The sequence below is a fragment of the Callospermophilus lateralis genome, chromosome 14 (assembly GCF_048772815.1).
Source record: "Callospermophilus lateralis isolate mCalLat2 chromosome 14, mCalLat2.hap1, whole genome shotgun sequence".
In the NCBI taxonomy this organism is placed as follows: domain Eukaryota; kingdom Metazoa; phylum Chordata; class Mammalia; order Rodentia; family Sciuridae; genus Callospermophilus; species Callospermophilus lateralis.
The window spans coordinates 98,034,693-98,046,896 of NC_135318.1; the positions used below are offsets into that span (position 1 = coordinate 98,034,693).

The 12,204-nt window shown below is 43.7% G+C and overlaps 1 protein-coding gene across 1 annotated transcript in view; it reads right to left on the bottom strand.

Annotated features, from left to right (window-relative positions):
- The window catches only part of Aff3 (ALF transcription elongation factor 3), a 494,450-nt gene that overhangs the window by 246,624 nt on the left and 235,622 nt on the right, over nt 1-12,204 (bottom strand). The window contains exon 5 of the mRNA XM_076832801.2: nt 1,843-1,890. Coding sequence (XP_076688916.2) covers nt 1,843-1,890 — 48 coding nt within the window. The remainder of the gene's footprint in view (nt 1-1,842; nt 1,891-12,204) is intronic.

Here is a 12,204-nt window from a genome sequence, read left to right on the forward strand (position 1 = left end):
AGAAAGACATTCCAGGGGCCACCAGGAACACTGGCTGGCTCCCCGAGGAGCTCCCAGTGCTAAAGACCCTGCTGTCAGAGGGAGAGTAGGGGCTCTCTCTTCACTGCCGCCCGGGCCACGTCACCTGTTCCCTCAAGTCTCTGCTCCCTCCTGTGCTGGAGTGGTCCTTGCGGGTTCTGGGAAGAGCAGAGCTCAGACAGCCTGCTGTCTTCTAGCACATTCCCTCCCCCAGGTCCCCCCCACAGACCCCTCCATTTCCCCTAGGGACACAAATCCACTTCCCGCGAGCCCAAGTTCTCTGCCTCAAGACCAACCAGGGGACGGCTGAGGCGGGAGTGCCACCAGTGTGGGGGGAGTCAGTGTCGTGGGACGGCAGGAGCCTGGGGAGGAAGGAGGCTCCTCAGCCTCTTCAGGAAAAATCAAGAGCTTCACGGTCCTGACGGAGCCGGTCTGCTTTATTTTAATTGGATTTTACTCTACCTGGACTCTCGTGGCTCTATGCAAACCTGAGGCCCTGCTTAGAGAAGAGAAAGGCCAAAGGACAAGTTCCTCCCATATCCTCAGAGAGGCCCAGAGGTGACACAAGGTCTAGAGAACGGAAGAGGGGACCCGTGTGTGCTGGTATCATCATCTTGCACATTTAGACACCAAGGCCCCTCGAAGGGGTACGGCTTCAAAAGGGAGGTTTAGACTCTGAGCAAGAAAGCAGGCTGAAGGAGAAAAACAGGGAAACGTCTACCAGGGCTGTACGCTAACACTGAACCTGAAACAGAACAAAGAGAGATAACGTCTACTTCAACCCCAAGGGAAGCTGCCTGCTTTGACGATCGCTTTCTACATTATTTACAAAAAAAAAAAAAATAGAAATGATTATGAATTAAACAAAAATTTTCAATTAAGTCTCTTGGTCAACTTGCAAATTAAAAGATTTATTCAAGGGAAAAAAATCCTTCTTTTTTATTTTTCTGTTTGTTAACGTAAAAGCTTAAATCAAATCATTACACGGTATCACTGTAATGCACTGGCAATTCAAGGAAGAGTGTGTGGGATGTTGAAAAGTTAGGAATATAATAAAATAAAGTTGGTCCCCCCAGCCCTTTACAGGGAATGGCTACTCCATCTGGTCTAATTTGTCTTGGTGTTTTGCCCAGTATAATATCAGTTTTCTGAGAACTGTAAATTATTAGGTGACTCCCTTGAAAAAATATGGGTAAAGAGGACGGTCACTTCCTGATGGTGGGCTGGGGTACTCAGGAAAACACGGACACGGCACAAGGGCCCACACCCCCACCTGCCAATCTGCCTGCGAGACAGACTCATGCAGGAAACTCGGGGACCGCGGTGGTGAAAAGGACAGGCTCGGAGTGACAGGGAAGCTAATAACATGCAGAACAACACAGAAATACATTTTCAGGCTCAGCATTCCCTCCTTGTCAGGTGCTTCTGATTCTAATTAAGTTTAGAAGAAAAATAACAAGGCAACTCCTGCCTGACTCGAAAAGTACAGATTATTAAAAGATGCTCTCAAAGAGTCGGGTGACAAATGGGTGCATCCAAATGTGGGTATCAACGTATTTTTCATCTACAGACTGTTCTTTTGTCTTTGGGCCGATGGCTTTACAACAGTGTCATCTCAGCCGGTGCCACGGCTCCTAGGTGAGCTCCTAGGTTTCTAAAAGAGGTGTGCTTGTTCAATGTCTTAGGCAACTTACATATTCACCTCCAGAAAACGCAAACATCAAGCAACATATAAACCCTGGGCTCCCTGACGCTGGGGCCACACGCCTCCTTTCTGCCTGACGTCCAAACGCATTGATAAGATTTTTAAAAGAACACTCTTACCCGGATTATTTCTTCGACACAGCTGTTGCTTTCTCCAGATCGACTCTCCTGAAAGCAAAGGGAAAAAAAAAAATTAAGCCTAATAGAATAGTTACGGCCACCAAGAGCAGAGAGCTTGCAAGCTTCCACATCAGTGACGAAAAACAAAACCGTGGACCAAGGGATGCCGAGCTGGGCCTTGCTGACAGGCATCTTTCCTCCAAGGCTGGCTTCCATTTTGGCTATGCCGTGTCCCCTCCCCAGCCTGGACATGCCTTGAGAGGCTCAGCCCTGGGCCTTCCAGCCACACTGACTTGAAGTGAGGCAGGCTCCTGAGAGTACAGAGCATGACCCACAGGTCTGAGCCCTGTCCACCTTGGGCTCCACCAAAATATGGAATCCCTAGCCTTTGCTGTGTAAGTGGATCCAGTTTACCTGCTAAATATGTGCCAAGGGCCAGAGAGGGACAGAGGCTGTGTCAGATTAAGTTGAAATCTACAAGTTCCATAGACCTCAAATCCTAGATTTGGCTCCACACCAAAAGACCCCCAAAAGACACCCCCTCTGAACCTCAGCACAGCCTGCTGGTGTCATACCCTGGAGCCACCTGTTCTGCTCGGGCCCTGGTGATGCCAAGGGGCTCTGAGTTGTGGTGGCTTCAGGTCACAGTTGACCCTGGAGAGCATTTTAACTGGCAGAGACACTGTTTGGCCATTGAGGGTTCCATATCTCAGAGCGCAGGACGAGATTTTGTGGGGACGTGAAGTTGGGGAGCGTCTGTGCCCATCTGTGGCCTTGGAGAGGTCACTCTCTCATCTTGTAATTAAAGCTGGGGACGCCAGTCAGCGTGACCTCCTAGAAGGGGCCATTTAGTGATCTCTTCTCCAAGCCCACTGTCCCTTCCTCCTCACAGTTCTCTCTCTACCAGGAAGGCCACTTGCACCTCCCCTGGTTTTCTAGATAATTCCAGCTCTGCGGGGGTTTCCTCAGAGCAGCTGGCCCTGACCCTGGGGTCCTCTCTCAGCAGCACTCACTTCCTCATGACGGTCTTCCCACAACCCCAATCCAGTCACTGATTCTCCAACACCGTCCCCACCCTCGGGAATGTACCCTTCACAGATTCAGGGCCTCCACCTGGTCCTGCACCCGTGCTTCACACAGCATGGAGGAGGAAGTGAGAGTTATCAGATGACTGGCAAAAAAGCAAATTCACTTATTTCCTGCAGCTCGGAGGAAAGTGAGGCCTATCAGGATCAGCTCTAGGAGTTTCAAAGATGGCAGACCACACCTTCATGCTCCTCCTGCCCCTGTGTATGCCATCTCCATGCTTTTTCCTAGGAGAAGATCATTCCCTTTGGAATAGTCTACCCTTCACCCCACGAAGGGGCCAGCACGCGGGAAGGTCCCACACATCACGGAAACCTCCTCCTATCAAGAATCAGAACTTTGTCCAAGTCTCCCAACTGAGGTCCAGAAAGTCTACATGACTTGGCTGAGGCCACAGCCTGGACTGACCATGGGATGGTCCTCCAGAAGTGTTCCCTTGTTGAGAGCCACAGCCAAAGGGGCCCCAGCAAACTTCCAGCTGCCAGCAAACTCCCAGCTGCCAGCTGATGATTGGCTCACAGCGGCCCCAGCAAACTTCTAGCTGCCAACTGATTGGCTCCTCTGCAGTGATGCTCATTGGGCTGTTTCCCCGCCCTTTCAGACCACGGAGCTGCTCATTGGGGGACTTTTTTTGGCCCCGCCCATACGACCCAGCCAATCAGCCTCAAGAGCAGGAGGAGTGGGGGAGGTTGAGAGGCTTGTGGGAAGCCGGTGGTGGCAGTTGGGCTCTGAAGGTTTTTCCTGAGGAGCTGTGTGGTTTGGTGTGTGTGGTCTAAAAATAAAGTTCGTTTCTTTTGACAAGTGGCTCCTGAATTGTGCCCAGCCAGACTGTGGCATTCCCCAATCCCAAAGACTGGGCTTCAAACACATCCTCTCCCTTAGTATGTCTGAGCTTATCTATCAGAGAGAAGCTGCAGGCAACCACCCCAGAGGCTGTGCCTTTTGGAATGACCTCTCTGGATATTTGGTGGTGAGAAAAAGTGGTCTCAACCTACCACTGAACCCACCCCTCTTCTTTTACTCTCCCTCCACTGACGGGGCAAATGCTAAACTCTCAGCGTACTTTTTATTTTCTACCTTAGAACAATTATGGAAAACTCGGATCTCACATTCTCCTGGTAGAATTACCCAGAAAAAATAACATGCTGCAAAGACTCTTCCAATTAAACCCGGGGTTTGATTCCTTAACGCTAAGCTTCCCCTGAAGGGACCCTTTCATTTTGTTCCATGTGGTTTACATAGATGACAGGTTGTTTTAGGGACCCTCTCTCCCTATAGCCTATGAAGTTCCACCCCCTGCTCTGATAAAGGAACGCACAGAGAAAGGAATACGGGGCAGATGATGCACTGTGAGATCCTTCTGTTGTCACAGGTGACCGTGTCTGTAGGTGTGACACTGGGTCATCTGGATGGCAGCTCCAGTCACGAGCCTCGATGGCCTGGGTATTCCCTGCTAGGAAGGCCTCTTGCTGCTTCCAGAAAGTCCTGACCTTAAACTACAGCCTGGAGAGCCTTTGGCAACGGGCACCTTGGGCCTTCTCGGGAACATTGCACTGAGGACTCGAGAAGGTACCACATTGCTTTGGATTTCCAGGTCTCCATTTGTGTTGGAGTGGATCCAGGGGACACCGTACTGCAGAAAGTCTGAACTGAGAGGCCCCTGGGAGCTCATCTCAGACTAACTCAATGACTTTAGCAGAGAGAGAGAAGCTGGCTCACATTAGCTCAGGGCTTTGTCCAAAGTCATTCTGGCAACAAGGGACAGTCAGGACAGAATCCACGCGCATTTTTTCCCAGCACTGATTCGATGAATTTTCTCCTACGTCATGCTGTTTCCTAAAGCTCATTTCTGAGGACTGATTCAAGCTGAGGCCATTTTTAGGCTCCAATCAGGGACATGAAAAAAATTCACATAGCACTTGGGTAAATTTCCTTCTCTGTCCCATGCTGCCGACTATCCAATTCTTAACCACGGTCTCTCAACCACCAACCTCCAATATCGCACGGTAGATCTGAGGGAGAGGAGATGGGAAGGACAGGGTCCTAACTGCTGTTCCTTCCCCGGCACTCAAAAATAAGAGGTGAGTTTGTTCCCTCAGAAACTGGAGAATGGAACCCCACCACAGCATTTCCGAGTGCTCAGAGGGGTGGGTAGCAGGTTAAGGCTGGGGAAGGGGACCGAAGGGCCCCCTGCTCTCTTGAGGTCCTTCTCAGACCCAGTTTCAGCCACAGTCGCGGGCTCTGATTATGTTTACATTCTGAAAACTTTGCACGCTTATGAACAAGATTAAGACATGCACGCAATTTACATCTACAAGTTTGTGTTTGTATTTTTCCACAATAAAATTATTGCTTCCCTTGGAAAGGTACCCACTGAGAAGAGGACTGCACAATATAAATTTTAATTACTCTGTTTTTTTTTTTTCTTTTTTGTTTCAGGGTTTGTAGCTGTTGTTTCACGCTGAGTTGCTGAGCAGTTGCTTGTATTTACTCCAACTCTGATGAACCCACCTCATTTTCCTATCATTACGTTTTGAAATCTGTCATAACAGTCTCACCTCATTGAACCTCTAACTAAACTTCAATTAAAAGCTAGCATCCCCGGCTCATTCCCCCTTCCTGCAGCCTTGCCTGTCACGTGCTTTGTCCCACATCCTACTGTTCAAATACACACAACACACACTCTGCCAGGGAAATGGAAGGAACGAAGCTGAAGGAAAGTGGAGCTCAAGGAAGCAGCCAGGAGCCACCCAACGCAGACAGCAGAAGTCCCTAATTACCATGCCAAGCACAGAGCCCTGGCAGAGCAAGGCTTAAGGAGAAAAGGCCCCATCAAATCAGTGAGAAATGGCATTTCACCGCACAGGAGATGAGCTGCACACATTCCGGTTTTGAAAATAGTTTAACTCTTCATCAGACACATTTTGGATGGAACTTTTCATCCCAAAATAATATGAAGTCTCAACGCATGCATTTATCTGCAAATACTCCAAAGATCCCCGAGCATTTACAAAAAACAAAACAAAACAAAACAAAACAAAAAAACAGGCACATACCTAAATGCGCTTTTTTTAAGAACTTTTTTTTTTTTTTTTTAAATCATACTGTTCTTGATTTACAGAAAATTTGAGATACAGAGCAATCCCAGGTGCCATCAATGCTATGGAAGTAGTGGACGGGGATCTATGTTCCAGTTCAGGGACAATCCTGATTCCATGGGAAGTCCCATCCCTGTGACTGGGTTCTCAGCCTCATCCTTGAGGACAAGGTCACCTGGGAATGACAAGGCCCACAGCCCGTGTCTCCTGCATTCAGCTTGTCCACACCTAACCTGACACTTCCCTGCCAAGGCCTGCACTGTGCCCCCAACCCCCAGCTGCAAGTCCAGCTCCGTGTCTGACCAGCCCCCTCACGGTGTCATCCACTCAGCCACCCATGCACAACCGGCTCTGCCTCTGTGAGCCTACTGTCGCCACCATCATCTGGACGTTTATGCACTCTGAGAACAAAACAAGCAAAATCAACCATCAAAACAGAAAGGATGCATAAAGGCGTATCATAAAATGCCAACAAGATGACAGGAGTCAGAGGACATACTAGCGTCAACTCAAGGACAGGTCATAGCAAAAAAAAAAAAAAAATCTGCACAATGTGGAATGAAAAAAATTAGGGCATTAATAGAGCATCAGGATAAATATTCTAGGAAAAGGAAGAGAAATAGGATTATTACGGTTACAAATCTTCAATCCACTTCCATTTTTTGCTAATAGACAAAGGATACTACAAAGGGAAAAAATATATATGGGAGTAGAGAATTGAAGCAAAAAATTAAATAAGGCACAGTTGATATAATGACCTCAGAATGCTAAGAGAAAGCCCCAAGCTCTCAAGTGCACCTGAGACAGTTGCTGAAGTGGCAGAGACTGAGGCGATCATGTCACTTAGAGCTCAGCTTCAGAAAAAGCCTAAGTGTTCCCAAGGTAGTTGTTTTATGGTCTGGACTCTTTACCCACAAATTTATCCCAACAATGAAGCTATAAATTAAATGCAGTGGAGACATAATAATCTTCCAGATTTTTAAAATAAAACAAAAACTACAAAGAACTTTGTTATAGAAAATAATGTTAAAACACAACAAAATAAAGAGATGCTCTAAAGATTTTCTTAGAGAAAAATTTACACACTAAAGTCTTTCATTCTTTTTTCAAAAGGAAATTTATGAGCTAATCAAGGAATTAACAATTTAAAATTAAAAGAGAAATACAATGGAAGGCTAAAGAACAAAATGCAAAATAGTGGAAAATATATGGAATATTTTTAGACTATAAAGTCAGTAGAATCTACAGAGCCCAAATAGAGTTTCTTAAAGACAATAGCAAAAATAAAACATGTTGCCAATAACATTAGAAAGGTCATGTATAAAGCTATTTGATGAAAAAAAAGTTCAAACAAATGCAATTTAAGTAGATAAAATAACACAGGAAGGTATTATAATAGAATATTGATATCAATGTTAAAGCAGAACAAAATGTTAATAAATAAAAAGTCTTGATGAAATTGGCAGTTTTTGGGAAAAGACTGACATTATATAAAGAAAAGAATTATACCTATAAACCTGAGAATGCAAATAAAATAAAATAAAAATTATTTTCACAATGAGCCTCAAGCTAGATTGTTTTAGAATGAAGAATTTCAAATATTTCAGAAGGAACTAGTCTCATCTATTTTCTACCTCAGAGTAGAAAACAATGCAATTTATTTTACTAAAATAGCATAAAAATATAACAAAAGAGAATAGATCAATATCCCTTATGACAATACATCCTCAGACTATTAACAAATACAATGCAATATTATAAGAATTGGTGGGACTTCTCCCAGGAATGCAAAGAGAGTTTAGTATTTAATATTAGAGCCCTTTTAAAGTCTTGCAAAACTAGGGAAAAGAGCAAAATTGATCATCTCAATTTACTGATTTTTGGTCATATACCTAGAAAAATCCAAGACTTCACTGTTCCTCTTATTAAAAAGGGAGGCTAATAAAGCAAGGGTCATAAATGAAGTAAAGTTTAATAGCTCTTCTATGTAACGGTAAGGAATGATCCATTTAAAAGTCCTTGCAGCATTAAGAAAGATAAATGAAGATAGCCTAACAAAAAATGTCTGAGATGTATGTATAAGAAAAACTCAGGAATTCCACCAAAAGGTACAAAATAATACCCCGAGGGGGCTGGGCTAGACTTTGCGAATACCTTCTAGTGCAAGCCTCTTTGTAGTACAGAGAGGAAAAGAGTGTAAACTACATTAACTTTAGGAAAAGTTAACAATTCAGTGGCATTTAGTGCATTTACCATATTGTAAATAATGATCGTGTCTTCTAGTGGCAAAATATTTCCTTCCTTCCAAATTAAAACACCTTACATCCATTAAACAGTTTTTTCTCATTCCTCTGCTTCCCATATGATTTTACTATCTTAAAAATTGCAGGTTAAACATTGCTAATCCAAAAATCTGAAATCTGAAATACTCTAAAAATCTCAAACTTTTGATTATCAATATAAAGTCACTAGTGGAAAACTCCATTTCAAGTGACCTTATGTGACAGGTCATAATGCACAGTTCCAAAATGCACAGTTACTTACAATAGGGTATAAAATCATCTCCAGGCTATCTGTAAAAGGTGTGTATAAAAATAAATGAATTTCATGTTTAGACTCGACACAGCTCATTATGTATAGGCAAATATTCCAAAGTCTGAAAAAAAAAAAATCCACGTTAGAAAACACTTCTAGTCCTAATCATTTTGGATAGGGATACTTGACCTGTAATAATTGATTTTTTTCCACCAGATTCTTAGCCTGAGGAGGACAAGGTCTTTCAATGATGATTTTATTTTTATAATGAATATTAGTGATCTCAATCAGAGCTTGTAGTTAAAAGTGCATCTGCCTTTCAGGAAGTTAAGTGGTCCATCAGGGGGCTAACCTGGTCAAAAGCCTATTGATGGCATAAAGAGCTCAGAACCAGAGGCAGTGACTTGACATCCTGATCCCTAATGGATATCGAGTGCTCTTCCAGGGGGTCGTGTCTTAATCAGCGGCGAGGGCTGGGTGTTGGGGTCATCTTCCACACTGCCCTGTCAACGCTGGGTATAGAAACCACCAAGCAGTCATGAGGAACATGGGCTTCCCCCTTGTAATTGACATTGACAAGAACATTTCTAGACCTCTGTGTTCTTTCATCTCCCGTCATTCCTCTGGCCAGAGGAGGACCAGCAGGCTCCCACAGGGGCCACAACAGTGGGCCATTCAACCCTCAGGATGGGCAGACTGCAGTGAGACTTCGGAAAAGCACCATTTCCTTTTTAAAAATCTCTGAACATCTCCCTGCCCCTATTTATCTGCCCCCTAATCTAATCACAAACAATATGCTGTCTGTCAGTAGCAGAAAGCTTGCTGTAAGGCCATTCCTACAAAATCTATCCCTATTCATTCATTCTTTCTGTCTGTCTGTCTATCTATCTATCTATCTAACTTTATCTGTCTGCTTAAAAGATAGAAATGTACAGAGAAATCACATTTTATGATGATTTACAGTCAGAAACAATTTTTTCTTTCATAGTCATGAAACACGAACCATAGCAGCTTGCAAGTTGCGGGGAGAGTAATCCAATGTGGGCAAAGAGATTAACCGATTAGATACTTAGGCTTGCTCTATTTGCACCCTCCAGGAAGACAGATAATCAATTCTCTTTTAGTTATGAATGCAAATGGCTACTGGAAATGGCAATAGTGGTGCTATATATTTGACAATATAAGGTGAAGAGTTCTTCATCCAAAATACTTGAGATCACAAGCATTTTAATTTTGAACTTGGGAATATTTGCACATACATGATGAGATATCTCAGGGACCTACACCTAAACAGCATTCTTTTATGTTTCATATACACCTTATACACATCGTCTGAAGGCAACTTAGTGCAATATTTTAAATAATTTTTGTGTATTTTTAATTGCAAACTCTCATCTGAGGTAAGGTGTGGAATTTTCTACTTGGGGCACCACGTCAGAGCTCAAAATGTTTGGAATTTTGAAGTATTTCAGATTTTGGACTAGGGGTACTCAATCTGTATTCTATTTGGCATATTCTATTAAGTTTATTTGAGTGTTTAGCTAACACACACAAAGAGCAGACTCACAAATAACCCTTTATACATCATGTTCTTCATGGGTCTCTCCCTCCATGATTGTCAGACCTCCCCGGGGGGTCTCAGGTCTGTTTGACTCCCAGAACAGAGCTCTCCTGTGTACCCAATATCAACTGTTCCTGTGAATGCTCTCCAGGAGACATACTACAAATACATGCTGCTATCAGCAGGGGTGGAGGGGAGCAAGCTCCTCTGAGAGGCAGGGGGCACACATCATTGACAAACAAAATGGAAAAATGGGATATTTTTGTTGTCTGGTGAGAATTTTTCAGTACTCAACGCCTTACATTTAAAAACTATCTATAATGCCATTATTGACAGATTTGCAAATGTGGAGACTTTGATGGCATTTTCCTTCTGGATGCTGCTGGTGTAGTTCTGCCATTAATTTTGGGAATATTTGCAGGGCATTAGGAGCAGAGGCAATGAATGTTACCTTTCCCCTTCCCCTCCCTTGCAACATACAGTTCCTGGGAAAGCAGTATGTGAGTTCCAGTGTACAGCCAGCCAAATCTGTTTGCTTCAGGAACTTGGGGTACCTGGAGGTGACCTTGGATGTTAATCATGCATTTGCCCTCTCCTCTATCAGGGATGGTCTAACAACACCCCTGGAAGTGATGGCTAAGTTTTCAAGAAAAATATCATCAGGCAAAGCCAAACCTCACTGGGCAGCTCAGGAAGGAGAGATATACTTCTCCAGACCCCTGTATTCTTTCTATAAGTCAGAAGATTGCATTCTGTCACTATTTCAATGCCACTTGGTGGGATCCCTGGAGAAGACAACCTGTTTGAATCTTCATCCCTCACTGGTATCTTCAACCCCATGAAACTTCATCCAAAAAAGAGAAGAAAAAATAAGTTATCTTTATTTTTATTTTATGTTTTTGGAATTGGGGATCAAAGCCAGGGGTGCTTAACCACTAAGCCACATCCCCAGCTCTTTTTAATATTTTATTTAGAAACGGGGTCTTGCTAAGTTGCCTAGTGCCTTGCTAAGTTGCTGAGGCTGGGATTACAGGGCCACGCCTAGCCAAAAAAAAGTTTTGCAAAATGGAAAGACTGATAAGAAACAGACACCACATTTCAAATATGCTGAGACTATGATGGTTAGATTCTAAGAGCTCAGGATGCCAATGACCCCTCTTCGATATCGCCCACATCGTGCAGGTGACTACTGGGAAAGTCAGAGGGAAAACCATTTGCTTATGTCACTCTGTGGTTCCATGATCTTTGGCTTCTTTGTCTTCTTCCAAGAGATTATAATTGTGTGTAATTGGTCACAAGACACATTTGTGCATCAAGAATTTTCCCTTCCAAAGGAGAAAATGTCAACTTTGTTCACCAAAAACAAAAAGGCTTACATTCTCATTAACACACCCCGCAAGATGAGGCTAGAAAAAATTCAACTGAAAATGACCATTTTACGGTAAATACTAGCAAGAGCAGTCAGAAAGTGTAAATGAAAATTGTCGAGGTTATTTTCTACCTAACACCATGCTTAAATTCTTACAGAAAGAGAAAAGGCACCATTTAGTTATCTACCAGCCCTCCTCTCCACCACGGTAAGTATCCAGAAATGATGTGCACTTGTTTGATTCTGGGTTTATTGTCCAGCACTGGAGAAGTAAATGATTCTTAGAAATAATTTCCTTAAGGCTAAAAATAAAGGGCATCCAGAAACAGCAGCTGGCGAGAAATGAATGACAGACTGTTAATGTCAATCACAACCAAAGAGCAGACTTGACAAATCTGCAAGGTGGTCTCAAGACTAAGAATAAGGGCAGGCCAGCCACGGCTTGGATAGAAGGTGTGGTAGGAAAGAGAACAGATTAACAGACGACAGAAGAAAGCAGGCTTTGCTTTGTATCTTGCCTCTGCCTTCACATCAAGAGCCATCTTCAAAGTTAGGAGAGAAGAAATTAGGAGGGAATTGGTGTCTTGGGTGGAAATACTAAGGGAGTGCTTTTAGCCACTTGACATGGTGCACACATGTGCGTGCGTATACACACACACACACACACACACAACAGTAACCATGTTGAAGGAGGCTGATGATATGACCGCAGA